General features: G+C 48.8%; 1 protein-coding gene across 2 annotated transcripts in view; it reads left to right on the top strand.

The window, feature by feature from the left end:
• JAK3 (Janus kinase 3) overlaps positions 1–26,454 on the top strand; it is a 224,072-nt gene that overhangs the window by 104,043 nt on the left and 93,575 nt on the right. For both annotated transcript variants that reach the window (XM_066604769.1, XM_066604768.1), the window contains one exon: positions 9,610–9,767. In XM_066604769.1, the coding sequence (XP_066460866.1) occupies positions 9,610–9,767 (158 nt within the window). The remainder of the gene's footprint in view (positions 1–9,609; positions 9,768–26,454) is intronic.

Raw genomic sequence — 26,454 nt, 5'->3', positions numbered from 1 at the left:
TTCAGCCGTGTCAATTTCAATGCCCAAAAAGGTTAAACAAGTAACGGGGCCCATTGTCTTTTCCGCCGACAACGGGACCCCCAACCGCTGCATGAGATCCTGGAAAGTATTCAACAAAAACCCGCAAACACCGGACGCTTCTGTACCGATAAACAAAAAATCGTCCAAATAATGCGTCACCGACGTGATGCCCGTTTCATACCTGAGGATCCATTCCAGGAAGGAACTAAACAGCTCGAAAAAATAACACGAGATCGAGCAACCCATGGGCAGGCACATGTCATAAAAGAAAAAATTATCGATCATGCAACCCAAAAGGTGAAAACAATCCGGGTGAACCGGCAATAAGCGGAAAGCGGATTCGATATCCGTTTTCGCCAATTGCGCCCGCTTGCCCGCCTTGGTAACCAAACGAACCGCATGATCAAAAGAGGTATAAACCACTGAGGCTTGCTCTTTTGAAATACCATCATTCACCGACTCCCCTTTTGGGAAGGACAAATGATGGATCAGGCGGAACTTGCCCGACTCCTTTTTGGGTACCAAACCCAGCGGAGACACCCGTAAATTGGGAAAAGGCGGTTCAGGGAAAGGGCCCGCCATGCGCCCCATTTCTACCTCTTTAAACAATTTTTCAATTACGAGCTCTCGATTTTCAACCGCGGACTTTAAATTGCGAGATAACGTGACGGCTGACTGCTCAACAAAAGGAATAACAAAACCAGTAGAAAAACCTTGTTCAAGGATTTTTGCTTCCTGCCTCCTGTGGTATTTGTCTAACCACGGAAGCAGGCGCTTGCTTCTCACCGGTGTTCGCTGTGCCGCTGGCACCCGCCACTGCTGGCGTTCTCTGCTTTCGGAAACAGCGAATCGCCGCGTGTTGCCCTCCGCAGACAGAGCACTCGTGCCTGTACCTGCAGGAGGCATGAAATCTGCAGTGGCCCTCGTTGAAGAGCCAACAAGAACCGTTAGGTCGGGTTGCGGCCGCAGCGGGCTGTTGATTTCCCCCCGCGGCTCCCCCTTGAAAAGGCGCTTTTTGCGGACGCTGCGACAAGATCAACTGTATCCACACGTCAGTCGCTTTTGACGCCCAACTAACATGACTCACACCTGATACACGGCGCCGAAAATCCTCATCATACCGCCACCACGCGGTCCCGCCGTGTAATTTGTACGCACTGAAAATCGTATTCAAATAAACCATCAATTCAGGGCCTTTTTTCGGCTGATGTTGACAAACAACATAAGCCAACACGGAAAAGGCCTGTAACCAATTACCGAACGTTTTAGCAACCTTTTGTTTCTTTTCCGTGTTGCGTTCGGCTAATCGTTCTTTATCAACAGTAACATGATCCGCGGATAACAACGACCAAATATCAATGTATACACCTTTGCGGATTTTCTCCAACACGTCATCCGTTAAACCAACCCCTAATGGGGCAACACCACAGAATAACGAATCCGCATATCTCAAACCTTCCAACGGATCTGTTTCAGAAACCATCTCAACCGCAGCTGGGCCCTCGCCCCCCGCTGCGCTTGAGTCAACCTTGGTCAATAATGACTTTAAAACCGTAACCAGATCATTTTTGTCCGCTGCTCTCGCGGGATCCATCACATTACACCAAGCTTTTTTATAGTCACACTCACCGGCTCGACCGACCTCCGGCATCGCCAAGGGCGTGGTCCCCGCCAGTCGACTCCCGGTCCTGCTGTCCCGTCTGTTTGATGGCTGCCGATCCCTCGAACGTGTAGCCCTCTGCGCCGCTCCTGCTTGTGTAGCTCCGGGATAGCCCCCATATGGCCGCTCCTGCTCGTTCTCGTGCCTCCTGCGGCGTATGTAATCCCCGCTCGGGATGGTTGATGACGCCGCCACCGGCTGACGTTGGCTCTCTTGCTGGTAAAACGCCTGACGCGCCCTACGCCTATCGCCTCTGCGCGCCTCACGCTCTCTAAAAGCTTCCCTACCGCGCTCTGGGCCTACCCTACCTAGCTCGCTGTCACTGTCGCGCGCGAAGCCCTCTCTACCACTCCTTTCCTTCTGCCTGTGCCTAGCATTTTGCCCCTGGCGTCTGTCACTGGTGTGGCTTGCGGGGCTATGGGAAGAGTAACCGGAAGGGTCAGCGGCCGTGAACACATACTTGGGGTTCACATAACAAAATCTATGGGACCTACTGGAGGCGGGCTCACCTCTCGATGGCCGGAGGTCACCTGGCATATGGCGCTGTGAAACCTCGTGGGTACGATCGTGGGATGCTGGCCGTGGGCGGGTTTGCTGCTCGTAAACTGACCCCTCAGAACTAGAGGCATACAAAGGGTTAATCACCCTATGGCCCGATACCTGAACGGGGCTGCGGCGGTACCGCGGGCTCTCACTGCCCACCCGCGGGCTGACCCCCCCTCTACGTGCCGCTAACGCGCTGCGTGCTGCGCTGCTTGCGCTGCTACACTCGCTATGCGATGGGCTATTTGGCTCCCTCCCCCCTATGCCCCCCCTGGCGACTAACCCCCTACGCCTTTTCTCCCTCCAAGCTGAGGTGGCCCCTCCCCCTTGCGCTCCTACCTGCTCTGCTCTACACGCGGCGCCGCCATCTTGCCTGAGCCTGCGGCCATACCGCGCGCTCCCCGACGCTTCCTCCGCTCTGCTCCGCTCCTCACCTCCTCCGGTCCGTGTCGTCCTGCGCCCGACAGCGCGCTGCTCATTCGCTCCGGATCCCGCTGCCGCTGACAGACCCATCCTCCGCTCCATGCTCCCGACCGTTGGTGACCGCTGGCTCCTTGCACGCGCTGCTTCCGGTGCGCGGTTTGAATTTGGCGCCTTCTTCCTGCCGACCGCTCCAGACTCCTTCGCTCTCTCGTCGCCCCTGCTTGTTCTGTCGCTGCGCCGTTTTGCCGCCGGGCTCGGGCTGAGCCTCGCTGGGGGATTTCTTCGCCTCTTCGGACGGCCACGCTCCTCTTCGCGCTCTTGGGCTGCGCTCCTCTCCGCTTCCTTCTCCGGTGCCTCTGACGCCTCCGGGATTCCAGCCTCCGACTCGGCTCTGCAGGATCGCAGTAAGTCCTCCAGCCATGCTGTGCCGTCTTCCCGCACCGCCTGCTTTATCTGTGTTCTTAGCTCCTCCATCTTCTGTTCTTCTCCCGCTGCCGCTCACGCTGTCTCCGACTCCCGATCTTCTTTTCTTCCTCCACTCGACTGGACTTCTGTCCCCGGTCTCTTCTTCTGCTTGCTTGTAGAAAACAGTCTTCTGTGCTTGTGACAAATTCTTTCTTCCTTCTTTTTTCAAACTGGCTGCTTGTTCCTTCTGCTTCTCTTCTTAGCTCCTTCTTCCACGCTGTTCACCACTGCACTGAGCTCCACTTCCTTCTTCTCCCCTTTTCCTTTTCCTGTCCTAGCTCCGCCCACCTTCGCTCGCTTCTCTTTTAACCCGTTCCTATCCCCCTTGTCGCTCGTCCCATGCCGCATCCTTAATTCAGTTCACGGCATAAGATACCCCTCTTACTACATACGGCTTTCACGGCCTTTGTGTGGTCCCAGACACCCGTATGTATAATGTCATGAGTCTCTGGGCTGGATGAGGGGATCCAATGACGTATCAATAATAATTACTTAGAAGCACAATTATTCAGTCCATGGAGCTTAACCCCTTCCCCAGGGGCGTAGCTAGAGGCTCATGGGCCCGGGTGCAAAAGTTTAGCTTGGGCCCCCCTACAGACCCCTCCAACCCCCACTCCTATGCACGTCTACTCCTTCTACATCACTTTTAGCTACATAACTGTTTTTTTTAAATGACCCATCAATAGATCATTAGTAATCAGGGGTTTTAGCAGAGTTTTATAACATCCAGAACACAAGCCTCAAGGCATGCTTCGCTTCCTCTGGAAAGAAAATTTATATATACACACACACACATATATATATATATATATATATATATATATATACACACACACACGCATATTATATATATACACACACACACGCATATTATATATATACACACACACACACATATATATATATACACACACACACGCATATTATATATATACACACACACACGCATATTATATATATACACACACATATACATTGGAGACAGCATAATAACAATAGATACAATAGAGACAACATAAGCTAATTTTATATAACATGTTGGGGCTCATGTCCACGGCCGGGTTTTCACCACCTATTATGCCTGCGTTGCGTGTACACACACGTGGTGCGCAGTGAACGGAGTCAATGAAAGTCAATGGACTGCGTGTAGATATGCAAGAGAAATAAATCCCAGCATGCTCTCTTTCTTTGTGTACCATGCAACGTGAGCCCTGTACACTTGTATGGGCTGCATGTGATACACCGCCCATACGCAATACATTGTTTCCATACGCATTGACACTCTAAACACTCCCCATCACATGGAACACCCCTTGTTGTTGTCGCCCCCCCCACTCCCCATCACACGGAATGCCCCTTATACCCCCCCTCCCCATTACACAGAACGCCCCTTATTTTCCCCCCCAGACACCCCCCATCACACAGGATCCCCCTCATTCCCCCCCCCCCCGATCACACAGGATCCCCCTCATTCTCCCCCCCCCCATCACACAGGGTGCCCCTCGTTCTCTCCCCCCCCCCCCATCACACGGGGTCCCCCTTGTTCTCCCCCGCCCCATCACACAGGGTCCTCTTCGTTCACCCCCACCCCATCACACAGGGTCCTCTTCGTTCACCCCCACCCCATCACACAGGGTGCCCCTCGTTCTCTTCCCCCCCCCCCCCATCACACAGGGTCCCCCTTGTTCTCCCCCGCCCCATCACACAGGGTCCTCTTCGTTCACCCCCACCCCATCACACAGGGTCCTCTTCGTTCACCCCCACCCCATCACACAGGGTGCCCCTCGTTCTCTCCCCCCCCCCCATCACACAGGGTCCCCCTTGTTCACCCCCACCCCATCACACAGGGTGCCCCTCGTTCTCTTCCCCCCCCCCCCCCATCACACAGGGTCCCCCTTGTTCTCCCCCGCCCCATCACACAGGGTCCTCTTCGTTCACCCCCACCCCATCACACAGGGTCCTCTTCGTTCACCCCCACCCCATCACACAGGGTGCCCCTCGTTCTCTCCCCCCCCCCATCACACAGGGTCCCCCTTGTTCACCCCCACCCCATCACACAGGGTGCCCCTCGTTCTCTCCCCCCCCCCCCATCACACAGGGTCCCCCTTGTTCTCCCCCGCCCCATCACACAGGGTCCTCTTCGTTCACCCCCACCCCATCACACAGGGTCCTCTTCGTTCACCCCCACCCCATCACACAGGGTCCCGCACACTGACCGCAGTTTCAGCCCCACTTCTGTAGCCTTGAGTACTTCCAGCCACCTCATTGGTTGTTGGGGACACACCTTCCTGTCAGATGTGCCCGAGGATACAGTTACACAGAGCTGTGCACGAGCAGCAGTGAATACACCGCAGATCTGTGTACTGTATCCTCGGGCACATCTGACAGGAAGGTGTGTCCCCAACAACCAATGAGGTTGCTGGAAGTACTCAAGGCTACAGAAGTGGGGCTGAAAAGAAACATATGCGCGCGGGCCGGCAGCTTCTCCTGCAGAGGGGAGGAGTCTGAGCGGAGGTCCGGGAGGAAGCGCCGGCGTGCAGGAGAAGCTGCCGGCCGGCGCAGAGACCTTAGTAAAAGTAACTGCGGTCAGTCCGTGTGAAAGAGGGCCCCCGGGGGCCCAGGGGCCGGGTCGCAACCGCGACCCCAGCACCCCCTATATGTACGCCTATACCCTTCCCGCTCCTTGACGTACCGGTACGTCATCGGGATAGTGCGAGATCATGACTGACCTTGCGCTATCCTGCAGCGGGAACTGGCTGTCAGTCGCAGCCGGCGTCCTGCTGCAACAGCGGGGGTGCATCGGAGATGCCCCCCCCACCCCCCGCTGTTAACCCCTTCCCTGCCGCAATCTAACTAGAAAGGGAAAGTAGAAAGACTGCACTCCCTCTGTGTCTCCGGGCTGCTCTCGCGATGTTATCTGCCATGCTCTGCCATGCCTTATGACAGCGATCATAGGCACAGTGCTGCAAGTCCCTCAGAGGGACTCAAATAGTGTAAAAAAAGAGTAAAATAAAAAGAAAAATGTAAAAAAAACCCTTTTTTGTGCTTTTTTTAAATATTAGCATAAAACAAGCTAAAAAAAATTAAAACCCCACATATTTGGTATCGACGCGTCCGTAACAACGTGTGCAAAAAGTTGAACACGCTTTTTATTTCGTACGGCAAAAAGCGTAAAAAAAACAGCTAGAAAACAGAGGCAAAATGCAAATTTTTAGCATTTTGCCTCACAAGAAATCTAATAAAAGTGATCAAAAAAGCCGTACATTCCCCAAAATGGTACCAATAAAAACTACAGCTCATCTCACAAAAAACAAGCCCCTATAGGGCTCCGTACATGGAAAAATAAAAAAGTTACAGGACTTTGAATGCAGCTATAGAGAAAAAAAAAGATTTCCAAAAAAAAGGGGTTTTATTGCAAAAAAGGGTAAAAACCTAAAAAATATATAACAATTGTGGTATCGCTGTAACCGTACCGACCCGCAGAAACAATTTAGTGTGTCATTTATGCTGCATGATTAACGCTGTAAAAAAAAGGAAAAAAAATCTATGGCAGAATTGATGCGTTTTCTCTCCTTGTTATCATAAAAAAAATAATAAAAGTTTTACGATATAGTCTATGTACCCAAAAGTGGCACCGATAAAAACTACAGCTCGCCACGCAAAAAACAAGCCCTCATACGGCCGCGTCCACTTATGGAATCACCCCGAATTTAAAGAAGGACAGAAAAATGTACAAAACTTGGCGACAGAAAGGTATTCTTAGGCTGGGTTCACACGGGGCAGATTCCCGTCGGAAATCTCGTGGTTTGGCTGCAGCAAAAACCGCGAGATTTCCGCCGGAGAACCGCTGCGGTTGAAGCCGCGGCGGCTTTGAAGCGGCCCAGCCGCTCGCTTTTCCGTTGTGGCCGATGCTCCCATAGAGGAGAGCGCGGCCGTGACATAAATAAACAAAAAAGGAAAGGTAAATAGACATGCTGCTTCTTTTGAAACCACGGCGGCCGCAGCCACGGTTTGAGCCGGATTTACCACAGCGGATTGGCCGTCCCGTGTGGACGCAAAAAACAAGCCCTTACAGGGCTGCGTCCAAAAATAGACAGGCGACTTACAGGACTCAGAACTACCCAAGGCAGCTGGAATTCTGTGAGAGGGGTGGTATCAAACGAACGGTGGTGGGAAACATACTTTAAGATAATCCATCTTAATGCACAGCTCAATCGCCATCGGGTCCCGCTCACAGGCCTGGTCCCCGGCGTCCATCCACACATATCCACACACTCTTACAAGACCCTTTTCCCTCTTAGTTTTGGGGGTCAGCGGCTCTAGGAGGATTCCTGGTTGTTCTTCCATGTGAGTATTATGGGAGCCGCTGGGTTCTTGGTCTCCTATCTTACAAGACCCTTCTCCCCCTTAGTTTGGGGTTGGCAGCTCTAGAAGAGTCCTGGCGGTTCTTCCATGCAAGTATTATGGGGCTGCTGGGCTCTTGGTCACCTCTCTTACAAGACCCTTCTCCCCTTAGTTTTGGGGTCGGCGGCTCTGGGAAGAGTCCTGGTTGTTCTTCCATGTAAGTATTATGGGGGCCGCTGGGTTCTTGGTGTCCTCTCTTACAAGACCCTTCTGCCCTTAGTTTGGTGGGTCAGCGGTTCTAGGAAGAGTCCTGGTGCTTCTTCCATGTAAGTATTATGGGGGCCGCTGGGCTCTTGCTCACCTCTCTTACAAGACTCCTCTCCCCCTTAGATTCGGGGTCGGCGGTTCTAGGAAGAGTCCTGGTTGTTCTTCCATGTAAATATTATGGGGCCGCTGGGTTCTTGGTTTCCCCTCTTACATAACCCTTCTCCCCCTTAGTTTGGTGGATCGGCGGTTCTAGGAAGAGTCCTGGTTGTTCTTCCATGCAAGTATTATGGGGCCGATGGGTTCTTGGTTTCCCCTCTTACAAGACCCTTCCCCTCCTTTAGTTTGGTGGGTTGGCGGCTCTAGGAGCAGTCCTGGTTGTTCTTCCATGTAAGTATTATGGGGGCCGCTGGGTTCTTGGTCTCCTCTCTTACAAGACCCTTCTGCCCTTAGTTTGGTGGGTCAGCGGTTCTAGGAAGAGCCCTGGTTGTTCTTCCATGTAAGTATTATGGGGGCCGCTGGGCTCTTGCTCACCTCTCTTACAAGACTCCTCTCCCCCTTAGTTTTGGGGTCGGCGGTTCTAGGAAGAGTCCTGGTTGTTCTTCCATGTAAATATTATGGGGGCCACTGGGTTCTTGGTCACCTCTCTTACAAGACCCTTTCCCCCTTAGTTTGGTGGATCGGCGGTTCTAGGAAGAGTCCTGGTTGTTCTTCCATGTTCTTCCTTCTCATGGGCTGTTTTTGGCTCTGATATGCATTGTGAGCGATGAGACCTTATATAGACGGGGGATGTGTCTGTTAAAATTATGTCCAATCAATTTAATTTATTATTGCTGTAGAAATATCTGAAAGATGATCCAGAGAAATGGGAGGCCCTCAAGGGTCATATCGAGGGGTGTGAATGCTTATGGCAAGGCAAAATCTTTGTCAATTTTTTAAAAATTAAAAACTAAGATTTCAAACATTCTGTTCTCATTTTGTCATTCTGGAGTTTTGAGTACAGAATGATGGGGAAAACGTTTTTTTCTTATTTGCACGAGGCCGCAACATTTTCACCAAGACTTTCTGGATCCATTGTATATTTTGTTGGGTTTTTCCACTTGTACACAATAAACCCTTCTTTACAACAAATTGTTTTTAGTATTTAAAGCCCCATAACTGTCGGGTATTTCCCAAGCTGTATGACGGCTTGTTGTTGGCGTGGCGAGGTGGTGCTGGCACTATTTATGGAGTACATACAACCATTTCTTAAATCAGTTTTATTGAATTTTTGGGAGGTGAATTAAACACAAACAGCATTTTGGCTTTTGCTTTATTTTTTACAGTTTGCAGTGCAGGTTATAAAGCAGTTCTGTTTATTGTAGGAGTCATTATGGATGCGACAATATCAAATGTTTAGTTTTTTATTCATTTTTTTTTTTTACCGTTTTTTTTGTCTCGCCTTCTTTTATGCTCCTCCCGGGTACTTGAAGCTGCAATCCTATGATCGCTCAGATAATGCACTGTAGTTCCCGCTATACTGCAGTGTATTACCTATTTAGCTGACCACACTAGCTACAGTAGACCCAGAGGTCATTGTCAGGCTTTTGGTTGCCATGGCTCTGTGATGGGATGGCTTAAGATCAGCGACGCCACAGAGGATTCTCCCACCTTTGGTTAACCACCAACATTGATCGTGGCTTGCAAGGGATTAGCGGCCTTGATTCTCTCTGTCCGTTGCAGTGGGCCTCCAGCTGACAGGTTCTGAGCCCATGTCCTCCATATACTGTATGTTGCTCTGACCTCTTACCACCAATGACGTACATCTACATCATGGGGCAGGAAGGGGTTAACAACCAGTCTATAATGTTTGGTAGGGATTCTCTGATGTGTTTCTATTTATTTCTTAGGAGTCAGAATTCCGTTTGCTTCAAGATGCTCTGTCTTTTGTATCTTTGGTTGATGGATATTACCGGTTGACTACGGACTCTCGGCATTATTTTTGCGAAGAACTGGCACCTCCAAGACTTCGGTGGAATTTGGATAATCAGTGTTATGGTCCAATCACGTGAGTTATCCATTGATGTCCGTTGCAATTAGTGCTGCTTATTGACTATCAATATAAAGCTGAAATTCTGTACTAGCAGCATACTGTCATGAGTGCGGACTATGCTGGTGCTAAACAGATGGTTGTGAGTGTGTTTAAGGGTCAGTTCTGTGTGTGACCCGTGACTCTTAGTACAAGGTCCCAGTAGAGGATAGTGCAGTGAGGAGCGAGACTCTAACAGGACGCACAAGACGTAATGGTCACCATTAGAGATGAGCGAACGTACTCGGATAGGCACTACTCGTGCTGAAAGATTCGGGACGCGCTGCGGAGCGGGGAGCTGCAGGGGAGAGCGGGGAGGAACGGAGGGGAGATCTTTCTCTCCTTCTCTCCCGCCCGCTCTGCCCCGCTCCCCGCTGCAACTCACCTGTCAGCAGCGGAGCGTCCCGAATCTTTCAGGACGAGTGGGGAGGTACTCGGATAAAGCACATTACTCGGACGAGTAGTGCTTATCCGAGTACGTTCGCTCATCTCTAGTCACCATGCAAGGCACAATGATTTTGTGACTTCAGCCAAAAATTGGGTACAAAGCTGGGTAGTTACATAGTCTCTCGAAGGCACAGAGCTTAATGGTCACTAATGGCAATGGAACAGTCTCCCAATGAGTCAACATCAACAGGTTCAACAGGCTGCGAGAGCAACTCTGTTGACTAAGCTTGGCAGGGCATCTTTGACTGACACTCCCACAGTTTCTGGTCACAAATGGCAGTATTCCCCAGGACTCGCTGAACCTACAGAACAATCACTGTCTCCAGGAAGAAGTCCAGAACTGCACCAGTAATCCCGGTACGCCTCCGGTTAAGGGGCTTCCTCAGTCCTAGCAGTTCCAAGCAAGGTCAAGATGACAAGGTGGTAAGTTACAACCCATCAGGATCACAGAATCTCTACAGCTCTGGTGTAGCTCACTGGCTGGACCCAACTCCACTCTCATAGCTAAGGGTGATTGATGCTGTGCATCCTCATTAGTCCCGAATAGCTGGTCATTACTCCCAAGTGCTGTATATCCTATTGCTATATTAATGTTGTACTTTGTAGTCTCTGGCATCACCTTCAAAGGAGCCCATGCTGCGCCACTCTCCAGCATTCAGAGCCATGACCAGAAAACATGTACCTTTTCCAGGAAGCCCCTGCTGTCGGTGCCAGGATACACTAGGGTCTGAGCGGAAGCTGCGGCTCTGAACCCTATGTAGTGGTGAGTGCTTGTAGTTACAGGCTGAGATTCCAGTGATCTCAATGAGAACTTGCAATTATGAGCCCTGGCCACTACCCAGGGGTCGGAGCAGTGGCTTCCGCTCAGACCCCGCTGTATTCTAGCTCTGACAGTGGACGTTGCCTGGAAAACCCCTTTTGAAGTACAAACCATATGGTACAGCACTACATTCAGGGTCTTCTGAAAATATTCACTCCCCTGGTGTTTTCTTGTTTTGTTGCATTACAACCTTTAATTAAAATTGAGTTTTGCGCGGTTTGTACCGTTTGGTTCACCACTCTGAAGGCAATATATATATATTTATTTGCTTTTCCAAATATAAATGACTTCCGACATTGTCTAATACAACGATAGCTTCCGGTATACTCGCTTTCAAAGGCTCATTTCAAACAACAAGAACAGGTATGGCCTGGACAGAGAACATGTCGGTATAGGGGACTGAACTAGTTTGGACCCAGTGCCCAACGGTATTGTTGAGTTTGGAAATTCCTCTCTAGTAGGATTTGTCTATTGGCTCACCAGGCCCATAGTAGGATGAATTGGGGAGAGGAGGAAACCACTGGCGGAGGAATGGGAGAAGCGGGGGTAGCGTGAAGAGAGAGAAAGAGGGAGAGAAGAAAAAAGTGGTAGAGGAAGGGGGAGCATCACTTACGCCTAACCCCCTTTCATTGGGAGGGGGGGTGGGGACACAAGGTCCAGACAAGCCATACAAGGAAACTGATAATTAGGTCAGGGGGGACTTTTCAGATTTCTATATTCCTGAGAATTTAGGAACTTAATCAAGTATTGGCATGTTTTAGAGAATTTATCCGGCGAGTCTTTGGTGGATGTTGTAAGGTCCTCCATCTCCACCATCTCACGGATCACATGAAACCACATCACGATAGGGGGAGGGGATGCTTGTCCCCATTGCCCTGGCTGCATTAACAAGATGTCTGACCACAGAGCGCCTATAGGAGTACATGGGGATGTCGCTAAGGTGCAGAAGGAAGAATGCAGGTGATTTTGGAAGAGCAAAGTCTGTAAATTGGAGGTAATGTGCCACACCTCTGACCAGAAAGCTGACAACAGCGGGCATTCCCAGAATATATGAAGTACGGTTCCCTGTTCTGTCCCGCATCTCCAACAGAGTGGGGAAACAGATGGCCCTGTTTATGTAGATGGGAGGGCACCCTACCAGCGCCAGAGGATCTTCAGTCCAGTCTCCTGAATCCTACTAGAGATGGAGGATTTATGTGTAAAGGATACATGTTGGCCAATTGTCCCGGTGTAAATGATAGCGCTAGATCTCTGTCCCATGCAAGGATATACAGTGGGGGTGGAGTCTCTACATGCGTAGTTAGTATGTTCTATACGTGTGAGAGGGACCAGATCCACCGCAGCGTTGTTCGAAGGGAGTCTTTGCTCTGGAGATTCCTCGAGTGGGGGTGAAGAGAGAAGGAAGTTTCTGATTTAGAGGCTTTACCAGTAGGGCAGGGGCGTAGCATCTGTCATGTTTGTCAGCATTTCTAGCGGTAGCCACCGTCCTTCTCTTATAAAATGAACTGCCTTAAATCTACCACTGCAGAACCATAGATTAAATGCTTCACTTTCCAAGCTAGGGGGAAATGCTGGGTTTCCCAAAATTGGAGATAGGGGCGAGGGCGAGATTCCAGGTCTGGGGAACACTTGGGAAAGAACCCTAAAATTGGGGCCAATGGTGGGGTGGGCGCTGGCTTCTGGAGGGGTGTCTGCTTGTAGCCAGGGTCAAGCTGCTAGAGGAATTGGAGGGAACGTCTGTTCCAATGTGATCCACTGTCTGACGTCTGTGTGCCTATGCCAATAAACTACGTGCAGAAGATGGGAGGCTCGGTGATGAGCGAAAACGGGCAAAAATAGTTTTGACTGTGGAATAAACAATAATTAAAACAGAGAACTTAAATATGCAAAAGTATTGACCCTCAAAATCCTATTAGTGGAGCCGCCTCTTGTAATTACAGATGTGAGGCACTTGAGGTCGGTCTCTACTAGCTCAGCACATCTAGACACTCGGAGTTTTGCCCAACCCTGTAAGTTAGTCGGGTCACTTTCATGTATGGCCGTCTTCAAGTCATGCCACAGATTCTCAATTCAATTGAGGTTTTGACTCTGACTCCCTCCCTCCAAGAGATGGAAATGCTTCCTCTTACATCCATCCATTGTAGCTTTGATCTGTTGCTTTAGAGCAGAGGTTCCCAATGCTCCGCCGCCAGACATGCGCAGTACAGATTTTTTTAACCCCTGCTCTTCCCAAGCCATCGTTTAGCGATGATGCAGAATCTGCGACCTTTCCACAAGTCGGGGGTGTTACGGCACTCTGCCCCCCGAGCGCCAGTTGGGGTGCCCTGATCTCCTGCACCCCACTGTCCCTGCCTACTTGCCTCGGCCCTGGCTAACCCCAGGCGGACAACTGGGCGGCAGTCCCTGCGCTGGCTAGGGACCTGGCGACTACCTGGATGGAACTACTAACAGGGGACAGAGTGCCGACAGAAGAGGCAGGTGTAACAGACCAACAAAACTACTAGGAGAATCAAGGCTGGAGGTGAAGCTCACAGGCAAACGAAGGATACTGACAAGCAACTAGGACAGACTAGAATAGACCTGACTAGAGGCTAGCAGAACCAATAACTGGCAGTGAGTTCAGGTCACTGCCAGTCTTTTAACTAAAAGCCTCCGCCCCGGGGCGGAGAGTGGGAGGAGCCGACTCTCCCACTGTTGCATAAGGGAGGTGGATGAGAGCGGGCGGCACCCTACGGGCGGACACGCCCACGCCGCAGCACGCTGGCTGCTCCACGCTGCTGCACGCTGGCTGCTCCACGCCGCCGGGAGATCCCTGACAGCACAGCTCCGGGACGCCGAAGCCGAGCTCGAAGCGGCGCGCGCCGGCCGCGGGACCCAGCGCCGCCCTGCATGGTAACAGGGGGCTTTTGTTGACTTCAATGGAAGCCGTCTGCGTGGAATCCACCGAGCATGCTGAGATTTTTCCTCCATGAGTGAAAAATTGCAATTGCTTTCCGCTCGTGTGCAGGATGGGGCGGTATTTACTGTGGAATCCGGAGGTGGATGTCTGATCAGGATTCCCCAATGTAGACCCGGCCGTGTGCAGCCGGACTAATGTTACGTTTTCCTTACCTTGTTAAAGTCACGTGTTTTCACGGCGCCGCTCACTTAGCGCTCCTGCACACTTGTGGGTTTTTACACGGATCTCAATGAGACTTTCTAATATTAAAAACGCATCACACAAAAATCGTAAAGCGCCAACTGGTGATGCGTTTTTAATAGAGATGAGCCAAATCTTTAGAGACTAGCGGGCAGGTACTCGCACAGGGCACTACTCGCTCGAGTAATGTGACTTAGGGCGTACGCTCGCTCAGCTCTAGTTTTTAGCATTAGAAAGTCCCATTGACAATCGCGTTAAAAACACGCAAGCAGATCGGAGCCCTTAGATGGGCGGACAATTGTAAAAAAAGAAAAAAAGGACAATTTTTATTTAGCTCTTTATTGAAAAGACACAAAATACAAGTAAACATTTGGATTTGGGACGAAACAAATCGGAACCCAGTAAATTTCTTACATAAAATGAATCCACCAATAGTGCTGTTCATGGGGGCCGAGCCGGACGCTCCGATGGTCTCATATCTCCACCTTCAGTGATTTGCAATCGATTTCTTTTTTTTCATAAGAAGATTGGCGCCGCGCTAAAACCCCTTTCCACGAGGCGTGAAGATGGAAAACCTTTCTTGCGACAGTCCATAATGCAGGATAAGCCACAGGTCCGCGCGATGCGCCGCTGCCGGTATGGAGACTTGTAAAGACCTGCCCATGAACATCGCCCACCACAAAGCAGATGGGTAGAGTTTGCGCAAAACCTCTTGGGCTCCGTCGAATCACGTGAAAACGATGTGCAGTAGTAACGTCATAAATCAGCGGCTGTGCGGGCCGTTTGTCCATCGCTAGAGCCAAGAAGTTTTGTGTGAACTCTGCATAAACTTATGAAATATCAGAGAGGTCGGTAACTTCTGTCTGATATACATATTATGTCCAATCTGTGGAAGGTGGATTGTATCATTGACAGAACGCCGAAATGTTGGGGACGACCTGCCTACACGAGGTCCGCTCACGTGGACCCCATTTACATCTCGTGCACCTCCTAATGTTTTCTTGCTAACATGGACCCCAGCAAGTCAAAATCGACCCCTGGGGGTCCATATAGACCACTTTGGGAACCTCTGGTTTAGAGTCCTTGTCCTGCTAGAAGGTGAACCTCCATCTGTTTTCCTCCCACATTGCCCTGCATTTCCTGCAATCCATCTTTCCGTTAATCCTGTCCACCTTTCCAGTTCTTACAGATGAGATGTATATCCCACAGCATGATGCTGCCCCCAACATGTCCACTGCAGGGTCATCCGACCAGGGAACCTCCTTGCATGTCTTGGGGAGTCCACACACATTTTTAGCAAACTCCAAATGTACTTTCTTATGTTTTGCTTCAACTCCTTCCCCTTAAAGCCCTTGAGTGTTGTAGTTTTCAAGATGGGGTAATTCCCTGGGGGCCAAGGGGGAGGGGGGGGGGGGGCACCAAATGACAAAATGCTGGGGTGAAGTTTTCAAAGAGGAGTCACTTTAAGGCCGCCTGCAGACGAGCGGGTCGGATCCGGCAGCGAGAATTCTCGCCGCGCGATCCGACCCGAGAGCCTGCAGGGACGAGCGCGTACTCACCCGCGCCTGGCGGCCCCGACTCTTTCATGTGCCGGCTGCCGCGCAGCCGGCGCATGCGCAGACCGGAGCCGGCGGCCAGGTGAGTGCGTGCCCCGCAGAAAATTAGGACATGCCGCGGTTTATTTGCCGCGCGAGATTTCGCGCGGCCAAACCGCGGCCGTCTGCATAGGAGTGCGTATTTTAATGCACTCCTATGCAAACTTTCAGCGGCGGAAATCCCGCGGGAAATCCCGCGGCGGGATTTCCGCTCGTGTGCAGGCGGCCTTAGGGGTTTCTTTTTTATTTCAGCTGGAACCTTGTACTTATGTATGTTGCTTTTTCACTCCTGAGCCCTGTCATAGAGCTGACTTGTCACACTGGCACAAACTGGGCACAACATATTTCACTCTGAACTGGCCTATCTGTGGAGAAATGGCACCCTCCATTGCGCATTCAGTGGAAACATTTACTACACACCTTGATGAATTCTTTCATGGGTGTTGTTTCCAAATCTGGGTCAACTTTGTGGAGTATCTGCAGTACTGACTCTGCAAATGCAACATGGAGTCCAAAAATTATTCCTGCATGATCTGTCCTCCAAGTAGCGCATTTTTCCTCCTGAGCTCTGCCGCATGCCCGAACAGCAGTTTACATGCATATATGGGGCATTACTGCACTCTGGAAAAGTCTATGTATCAGTAATTTAATGCTTCAGTTTTTCACACTCGTACTGTAGTGGCCCAGTACATGCTTTCTGACCCCTCCATAATGTCATACACGTCAAGTCTTGTGTTGATGCTCTGTGCAAAACTGTCTAGTCATTCTGTTATATGTACTGCACAGCTGCAGCGTGTGAGGAGTTAAAGGGGTTGTCCCGCGCCAAAATCAAAAACATTTTTCCCAACAGACCCCCACATCATGCACAGTTAAAAAGAATCCATGTGTTATTTATTTATTTTTTTTAATTTCGCTTACCTGCATCCCCGTTCTACAGCTTTGAAGATTCTTCTTTTCTTCTTTCAAAGATGGCGCCGCTGGTCTTCTCCCACGGTGCACCGCGGGACTTCTCCCATGGTGCACCGTGGATTTTCTTCTCCAGTCTTGCGTTCCACTGCCGATTACAGCCACTTCATTGGCTGATCGGCACCACATGACGGAGGCGGAGCTACCATGACGTGGAGAAGAGGGAGGAGCCAGGACGCCGCTCGTGAGCCCGGAGGGAGACAGAAGAGGATTCCTCTGTGAGCAAGCGCGACTGTTCGTGCGACCAGAGAAGAGGCTTCATCGTCGCCATGGAGAGGGGGTAAGTGAATAACTTCTGTATGGCCAATATTTAATGCACGATGTATATTACAAAGTGCATTAATATGGCCATACAGAAGTGTATAACCCCACTTGCTGTCGCGAGACAACCCCTTTAAGTGTTTGCAAAGCCAGGAGAATGTCTGTAAATGTATTAATCTATGTCCTGTACTATGGTATGAGAGAGGCGATAAATGTGAGTGCTTGAGAGCGGGAAAGGAGTTCCATGTCTTTTGGGTTCCTAATAAAGAGTGTTGGCTGCCTGGGGGTACCTTCAACCCTCATGTAGTGAAGAATGGAAGAGGAGGAGAGGTTCCCTGGATTGACTGTTCTAGCATGAGAGAGGAGTGAGCCCCAAAGAGAGAGGGTGTTAGTGAAACGTGAATGTTATTCTTCAAGGCCCAGTGCAGAGGTACTCTTGTCATTTGTTCACACCCGAGCGTCTTGAAGTCTGGGACCGCCGGGGGAGGTACTCCATATCAAATCTAAATGCCTGCACTTGGAATATTGTCTACTTTGCTTCGTTCTGTTGGAGTTATATTGAAGCAAAGTTTTACCAGGCCCTGACCTTCCCGGGGACCTTAGGTACGTTATATCTGTCTGCGGCTCCTTTATTCTCCGCCGAAAGTCATTCTGGGTGTGATGGAACGGTGGCGTCACCCATGACAACTACTAACCTTGTTCTACTGTTTAGTGGGCGTCCCTCTCCTAGGGGTGTCCGGAAGAGGCCCAGTGCTGCCCTGGTTGAGGCTATGTGCGTCCCTCTGGGAGGGAGTGTGGTAAGTGCCACCGTGAAAAGCCAGCATCTTACCCTCCCTGCTCCTCAACGTATGCCCTATTTCCAGGGTCACCCTACAGGACGCTGCAGGACCACCTGTCATATTCACAATTGTGCCATACCAATGCACTTCCTGGGACTCTTTCTTATATCTGATGTCTATCTCCCATTTCCTTCTTAACCCCTTGAGTGGCACGCCCGGAAATTTTCCGGGACGAGCTCCACTGCTCATAGCGACATAGCCCAGAAGATTTCCGGGCTATGTATCACTATGGGAGCTGCAGAGCACAATGCCACAAGCTGTGACAGTGTGCTCTGCCTGCACAGACCCACAGAGAACAAAGCAGGACATTGAGAAGCAGGAAGATATGGCCAATATGCAGGCAATCTCCTTTGTTTATAGGTTGCCATAGAGACCATGGGCTTGTCAGAAGCAAGCCGATGGTCTCTGTGGCAGGGAGAGCTTGGTGCTTGGCTGTGAGAGGACAGCTAGGTACCTGCTCTTACAGCAGAGATCAGAGAAAACCTCCGATCTCTGCTGTGTTAACCCTTTACATGCTGCAGTCTATGTGACTGCAGCATGTAAAGGGCTGTCACTGCAGCATGCAAAGGGCTGTCACCATCAGACCCCCGGAAAGTGATCAGGGGGTCCTGATGGGTCCCTGTGGAAGTCCCCTAAAGGGACAAATATTTAAAAAAAGTAAAAAAAAAAAAAAGGAAAAAATTATTTTAAAAAATTAAATAAATAAAATTAAAAACACTTGTCTCCCCTTACTTTGTGAACAATTAAAAATAAAATGACACATGTGGTATCCGTCATCGTAATGACCCAGAGAAGGAAGTTAGTACATTATTTAACCCCTTAATGACACGGTCCCTTTTTTTCTTCTTTCCCCATTTCTTTTTTTCCTCCCCACGTTTAAAAAAATCACAACTCCTTTACTTACCCATCTACGTCGCTGTATGAGGGCTTGTTGTTTTTTTGCGGAATGAGTTATATTTTTCAATGGTGCCATTTAAAGTACCATATAATGTACTGAAAAACTTTTACAAAATTCTAAGTGGAGTAAAATGAAAGAAAAATGACATTCCACCATCCTTCAGTGCGTTTTGTTTCTACGGCGCACAAGCTGCAACAACAACGACATGATAACTTTATTCTAGGGGTCGGTACGATTACTGCGATACCAAATCTGTATACTTTTTTTACTATAGCACTTGTATTTTTTTTCAAAGACATTTTATTTTTTTCAATTATTTTCTGCCGCCATCTTCTGCGCGCAATAACTTTTTTATTTTTCCATCGACGTACTTGAGCAAGGGCTCTTTTTTTGCGGGACATCCTGTAGTTTCCGTTGGTACCATTTTGGAATACATACGACTTTTTTTTCGCTTTTTATTGCATTTTTCTGGGAGACAGGGTGACTGAAAAAGTGCATTTCTGGCGTTCTTTATTTTTTTTTCGGACTATGTTCACCGTGGGGGGTAAATAATGCACTACTTTGATACATCAGACATTTACGGATGCGGCGATACCAAATATGTATTTTTATTTTATGATTTAGATTTTTTTATTATAGATATGGCAAGAGGAGGGTGATTTAACTTGTATTACTTTTTTTCCCTAATCTCCCAACAAATTTTTTCACAAAAGTTCTTCAATACATTATATTTACCCAAAAATGATGCCATCAAAAAGTACAACTTCTCCTGCAAAAAACAAGCCCTCACATGGCCGTGTCAATGGAAAAATGAAAAAGTTATGGCTCTTGGAACGCGACTGCAAGATTAGTTGAAATTAAATGATTGGCCCATTTAAAAAACCTGCCCTGATGGGCTCGACAGGGGGGTAGGAAACCCACCACTGAGGGGTTAAACCTCCTGGTAGGAATCTATATTATATGCTGAACTACTACCAGTATCTCTCAAAAATCAGAAAGACTCCTCACCAGTTGGAGAACAATAGTAGACAGATTTGGGTAGAATGTCTGATGAGGAGTGGACACTGGCTCTAGCCATTCCGCCATCAATATCCCTTATTTCCAACAGAAGACTGACTCAGCCATAAATCCTGTATTACACAAGCCAGCGACTACATTCATTTAGACCAGGTACTCCTTATCCATTTGATGTGGTCTTGGCCTAGGCTCCAGAGATACCGGGATTTCCCAGATGAGTTAATAGTGTTTTCCGGATGGCAGCGCCCTACGCTAAGTACCTGTATGATTGCACCTGCTGACTTCGCTTCTTTCTGCCCTCTGAAAACGATGGCTTTAAAAACACAGAAAATCAGAATCTAAATTGCATAAAATTTGGGACCCCTGGATCAGCTGACATTATACTGTGATGGGCCCGCCCTGAGGGGGTAGGGGTGGTAAGCCAACATGATAACCGGACCTTTATGTACAGGACAAGGACTATTTGTTTTTCGATACACTGTTGTTCGTCCCTCGGATCTCCTGAAGCCTATCAATACTGCAATGCATTGTTTTATAAGTACCTGCCTCTTCCTCAACTGATGTGTCATTGTCCAACTACAGGCACTTGGCTTTGTATTTAGATTACCATCAAGTGTACAAATGCAACAAGTGGATTTCTGTTGACCATACGCCATATTTGTGTCCCTGAATTTCTAATGTACTGTTCCGTCATAGTTTTATGTTTATGGACTCCGTTGGATACATTCAAAAATCCAAAATTGTATACATTGCTACACCTGTCGATAAAAGTTAAGTGGTTATTAAGAAAAACTAATAGGAGTGAAGGCTTTCCTGCATTTGGGGAAAAGATACAGCTCCATATTCTAGATCTGTCTCTAAAATACCCTGACCAAGGCAAAGTCAGTTGTTGGCACTCTCTGCCATAGCTCTCTATCAGCATGGCGCATCTTGACTTGTCAGTCTTTGCCCACTCTTCCTTGAAAAGCTCTTAATCTGTCAGAGTGGCGCCCTCTTCAGGTCAACCCACAAATCTTCAATAGAATTCAGGTTTGGGCTCTGGCTGGGTCATTCCAAAACATTGATCCTCTTCTGGTGAAGCCGTTCTCTTGGTCATTCGGAGATCTTCTTTGGGTTGTCATCCTGAAAGGTGAAATTCCTCTACATCTTCAGCTTTTAGGTTTTGTGCCAAAATGGACTGATATTTGGGACTGTTCATGATTCCCTCCACCTTGACTCAAGTCCCAGTTCCAGCAGCAGAAAAACAGCCGCCAGATCGGAATCCCTGTAAATAATGGCGGTGGAGTGCTGACTGCTATTTATCATGAGTTTCAATGTGATTGGCTAATTCTGAGCACAACCACCCCCCCCCCCCAAATATAAGAGGGTGTGAACACTTCTGCAATCACATTATGTTAGTTTTCGTTTGACATTTTCCACCCTAAGAGGTTTGCTTGTTTTTCACTGGAGGTACAGATAACGGGTCACACGAAGGAAATCGCAAATGATCCATCCTTGTTGGAGTTTAACATGACGAACTCCTGCATCCCACCAGGGTGCGCACTTTATATCCACCAGGGAGTTACCTATTTGCTATACTATTTTACGTACAGAGACTCGTATCCAACGCGGTTGTGGTGTTGATGGACGTGGTGCCTTCTCAGTGAGGAATCATTCTTAGTCTCCCACCGCTGCAGCCAGTATTTGCCTCCCGGACTTGTATCACTTTATGGAGTAATAACTGCAGTGGTTTATCCAAGTGATTCTGAGATTGTTTATTCATCACGCATTGTACTTTACGCTAGAAGTCAATTTGGGTTTTTGTTCATTAAAATAAATCCTAAATTTACAGAAAATTTTGAAAAATTAGCAATTTTAAAATTTTGAATTTTTCTGCCTTTGGGACAGATATCCAATGGATAAGAGCAATCGTGTAAAGTGAAAAAAGGGCAAAAAAGAAAGTAAGGGAAGATAAAAATTACGTATCTGAGGCCCCTGGATTTATCTGTGGCCCTCACCCCGGCTTCTGCACTCGTGCCCCTAGCCAAAATGGCCGAAGCGTGCAAAAAAGCCGCGGATTGCCAGGGTAATTTAAAACCTCCCTGGTCCTGGCTACCACACATAGCAGAGAGCCTGGAGATTTCACTGGGGCCACGGTACTGGTCCCTGCTGACGTGATCTCGGCTATCCAATGAATAATGACGATCACATAAAAGTAAAAAAAGTTAAAATTACTATTTAACCTTTCGTCACAGAGCCGATCTGTGAGGGGAGATGAAATTACTTACCTAAGGCCTCCGGCGATGTACCCCAACAGGATCCTTATCCACGGACCTGGACCTTTCCCCAACTTCGGTGTATGCGCCTGTCAGCAAAATGGTGGACGTAAGCGCAAAAGCTGTGGAGAACCCGGAAAATTTAAAATCTCTTGGCTACTAAAGCTGAGAGCCTAGAGCCGTGACTAAGGGCGCGGTGAATGGTCCCCGGTCACATGATCGCCGTAAAAGTTATGACAGTTTAATGCTCCTTACATTTTGGGCCCCGTTGTGCATACGGACATAATATTAGGGCCACAATGGGTATGTTTCTGAACACGTAATAAACAGGGGGCTCCATTTTGGAGTGAGAGTCTTCATTCCTATGTGTGCTGTTCAAAAAAAACCTGTTTTTAAAATGACATAATTGCTAAAAAAAATGAAACGCATAATTTTTTTCCTTCTACTTTGCTTAGAATCATTCAAAAACTGTGGAATCAAAATAAGCAGTACACCCCTGGATGAATTCGGTAAAGGGTCTAGTTTACAAAATGGGATCATTTGTGGGGTTTCTCTATGGTTTTGGCCGCTCAAGGGCTCTACAAGTGGGCAATGGGGCCTGTGGGGGGTCTTCAACGGAGACCAGTGCTGATGTTGCCTGAGTCCAAATTCAAAGGAAAGCTATAGCACGTACTCAAGGAGAACCATAAGAAGCCACTATACACACAGCCTAGTGAATCAAATGAGTTCTGCTTTATTAGGAAAAACACACAGCTTATATAGGCCGTCGCCCACAGGGTGCAACTTTGAAGAATTACTTAATCAGGTGACTAGTTTGAGAAACAGAATATTAGCACCTTCCATTCTTGCAAAAACTACTTATCTTGAAAAAAACACATCTGCTGCGTTCCGGTGCATCCGGCCACAAACTGTCAGTAAGCCCAGCCACAAACTGTCAGTAAGGAAACTTATCTGGTGCAAGGCCCGGACTGAAATAAGGAACTTCTAAGTCCCTCTTCTTATGTTACTCAGAAACAAGATTAACCCTTAACATAATCCCCCATTTGGACATCAGAGCCACCATTATCTCCTGGTTCTGTCACTCAGTGCCGGCTCCAGCCAGTTCCCCAGGTAGGAATGGTGCACTCTATGTCCATCTAGGATACCAAGACATTTAAATGGGTGCAGAAAAACGGCTTTCAGTACATTTAGCTACGCATGAAATTATTACCTTCATTGCAATATATACACATAAGATTGTCATTACCACTTGTAATATACTTTGCAGAATTCCCATGAACCAACCTCCTAACCCCGAGAACCAATTGGCAGGGTTCAAAGAACTAAATGCGTTACCCCACCAGATATCCCTCGTTTCTGAGTTTTCATTTGTCCATGTAAGTAATTCTTTCGGCGGAACAGGAACAACCAGGAAAAGAAGACTAGTGGCACTAGGTACGTGTGTGCAAGTTCAACAGTCCTTCACCTGTGAGGTGTTTAGTCCATCTATCAGTATTTGGTGGTGTCTAACAAAGTGGTTCTGGGCATTGTCATTTTGCACCCTCTCATAGGGGCGAAGCATGGAGTGAGGAGTCCAAAAAAAAAAAAGGCCCAAAACAAACAACAGTTCCTTCAACTTTCACCGAAGTAGGTGTGGTCAACAGAACTTGATATGGTCTGTCAATCCTTGGGTCCAAGGCCTTTCTTACGTGTCTTTTTACGACCACCCAGTCTCCAGGCTGCAAGGAGTGAGTCCCCTCTAGGTTGTCAGGGTCTGGAATTGAAGAAAACACTAGACCGTGTGTTACTTTCAGCTTACGACATAGTTCTTGCACATATTCAGTAACCTTATCATACCCCTGCTGCAGGGCCTGCAGATGGTACAGGCCTAATCTTGGCACTGAGCCAAACAGTACTTCATACGGAGAAAGACCTGTTTTTCGATTGGGGGTGGTGCGTACAGAATAAAGAGCCATCAGGAGGCACTCTGGCCATGGTTTTCTAGTTTCAGCCATGGCTTTTTGGATTTTGAGTTTTAAAGTACCATTAAGTCTTTCTACTTTTCCCGAACTCTGCGGGTGGCATGGAGTGTGAAACGCTTGTTCCACCCCAAGGGCTGACATCACCTCTCGCATCACTTCACCTGTAAAATGTGTACCTCTGTCACTCTCAATTGTCTCTAGTACCCCAAATCTACATACAAGTTCTGACACAAGTTTAGTCGCTGTACATTGTGCGGTGGCTTTGGACAGGTCCACGCACACAAGGACGTACTCATACCTGCCTGATTTGGGAAGCTGGATGTAATCGATTTGTAATCTCTGACAGTGGTCTGGGTGTGCACTTTCGGGGGCAGGGTGCACACTTCACATATGCCTTCGCCAACCTGTCGAACCCTGGAGCATACCATACCTTGTCCACAACAGAAACCACGGCATTCCGAGAGGCATGTACTTTCCCGTGAGCTAGGACGGCGAGGTGGGGGTAGGCAGCCGCTGTTACATCATCTACGTCCTGTAGGACGCCAAATCCCACATCAACCAGACTGGTGGGACCAAGATCCAATTTACGGCACAAGGGGTCTTGCGTCCTGTCCAGGAGAGCTGCAGCCTTGGCCGCCCTATCCGCTCTATCATTTCCCTTGCTCTCCGGTGACTGCCCTTGCGTGTGTGCTTTAACCTTTATTATGGCCACCTGTTCTGGCAACATGATGGCCTGCATTAATCTACCTACTGATACACCATTCTTAATGGGCTTGCCTTGTGCCGTGAGAAAGCTCCTGGACCACCGGATGGGTCCATAATCGTGTGCAGTACGAAAGGCGTACCTGGAATCAGTGTAGATGTTAGCAGTGGTACCTTTTTCAATCGTACAGGCCTCAGTTCCTGCGCTGACATGTGTGGCGGCAGTGGTTTTTGTACAAGTATCTCATTCAGTGTGACTACTTCAAAACCTATTACAAACCTTCCTTCGTCATTCAGGTATCTGGATCCATCCACAAACATTTCAAGGTGGGGGTTTAGGAGAGGTTTGTCAGTGACATGTGTGAACCCAGCTGTCTCCTGCTCCATGAGCGCTGCACAATCATGCTGGTGTTCTGCGTCAAAGGCCTCCTCATCATCATCAGTCAGAGAATTTGCAAAAAGCTGGTCCCCTGTATTTACTCCCCCATTTGAATCAGTGTCACCTAATGGTAATAAGGTGGCCGTATTCAAAGTGGTGCAACGTTGAAATGAGACATTGGATGAAGAGTGTACTGCAAGTTCCATTTTGAGCTGTCTAGCAAGGGACAGATGTCTACAGGTTACCTGTGTCAGGATACCATGTATGTCATGTGGGGTGTAGATCACCATGGTGTGATCTAAGACAACGTCAGAACTTTTGTCCAGTAGTGCCTGAACTGCTAGAACCGCTCGGACGCATGATAGAGACCCTCTAGCCACCGCGTCAAGATGGGCACTGTAGTATGCTACAGGTCGCTTTTTGTCACCATGCATTTGTGTCAGTACAGCGGTGGCGTGTCCCACCATCTCAGTGACGTACATTTGGAAAGGTTTGTCATAGTCTGGCAGCCCCAGTGCGGGTGCACTGGTTATCTGTACTTTCAGCTGATGGAAGGCTGACTCGGCCTGCGGGGTCAGGGCAAATGGCCGTGAACCCAAACAGTCGTACAGAGGCTGCATGGTCATTGCGTATCCATGGCCGACAGTATGGGACCAGTCCCAAGAAGGTACGCAACTGGGCATGGTAGGTGGGAAGTTGCATGTCACCACCTTCGTGCGCTCCGGCGTCAGGTGTTTAGTACCTGGACCTAAGCAGTGGCCCAGGAACACTACGTGGGACTTGCAGAACTGAAGTTTCTCTTTGCTGGCTTTGCAGCCATTCTACTCTGATGGAGGAAACACAAAAGGCTTAGTGATGCATTGAGGCAACTATTTGGGTCAAGAGCACATAAAAGTAAATCATCAACATATTACAAGAGGGTGGTGCCTTCGGGAATTGGCCAGGCGTCTAATACCAGCTTCATGCATCTGGTGAACTGGTTTGGGGCTATTCTGAGCCCCTTGTGGCAGCACTGTCCAACAGTACTGCTTTCCTCTGAAAGTAAATGCAAACAAATACTGACAGTCTGGCTGGCCCTTTTTTACCCTTTTTCTTGACGGGGAACAAAGTGGTATTGGCTGGGGAGACACATTCCTTGAGGGCTTTAAGTTGGCATAAAGAAAAGACGGTGTCTGCAATTGCATCTTCCTCGGCGTGTGCCCCGGGGTACTGACGGACCATGGGGGCTTTTTCCCCTTCTTTTAGGTAAGCCATTACCGGTGGGACTGACAGTCTGCTGAGGTCCGTCTGACTGGTAGCCCAGAGGCTCGAAGGAATGACACTAAGAGCTTGTTCCTCTGCGTGCGTAAGAGTGAGGACAGGGAGAAGTGTCTCTAGGTCTGCTGCC

The sequence above is a fragment of the Eleutherodactylus coqui genome, chromosome 5 (assembly GCF_035609145.1).
Source record: "Eleutherodactylus coqui strain aEleCoq1 chromosome 5, aEleCoq1.hap1, whole genome shotgun sequence".
Taxonomy (NCBI): domain Eukaryota; kingdom Metazoa; phylum Chordata; class Amphibia; order Anura; family Eleutherodactylidae; genus Eleutherodactylus; species Eleutherodactylus coqui.
The sequence above is the reverse complement of the archived record's forward strand: the minus strand, read 5'-3'. Positions and strand labels throughout refer to the sequence as shown.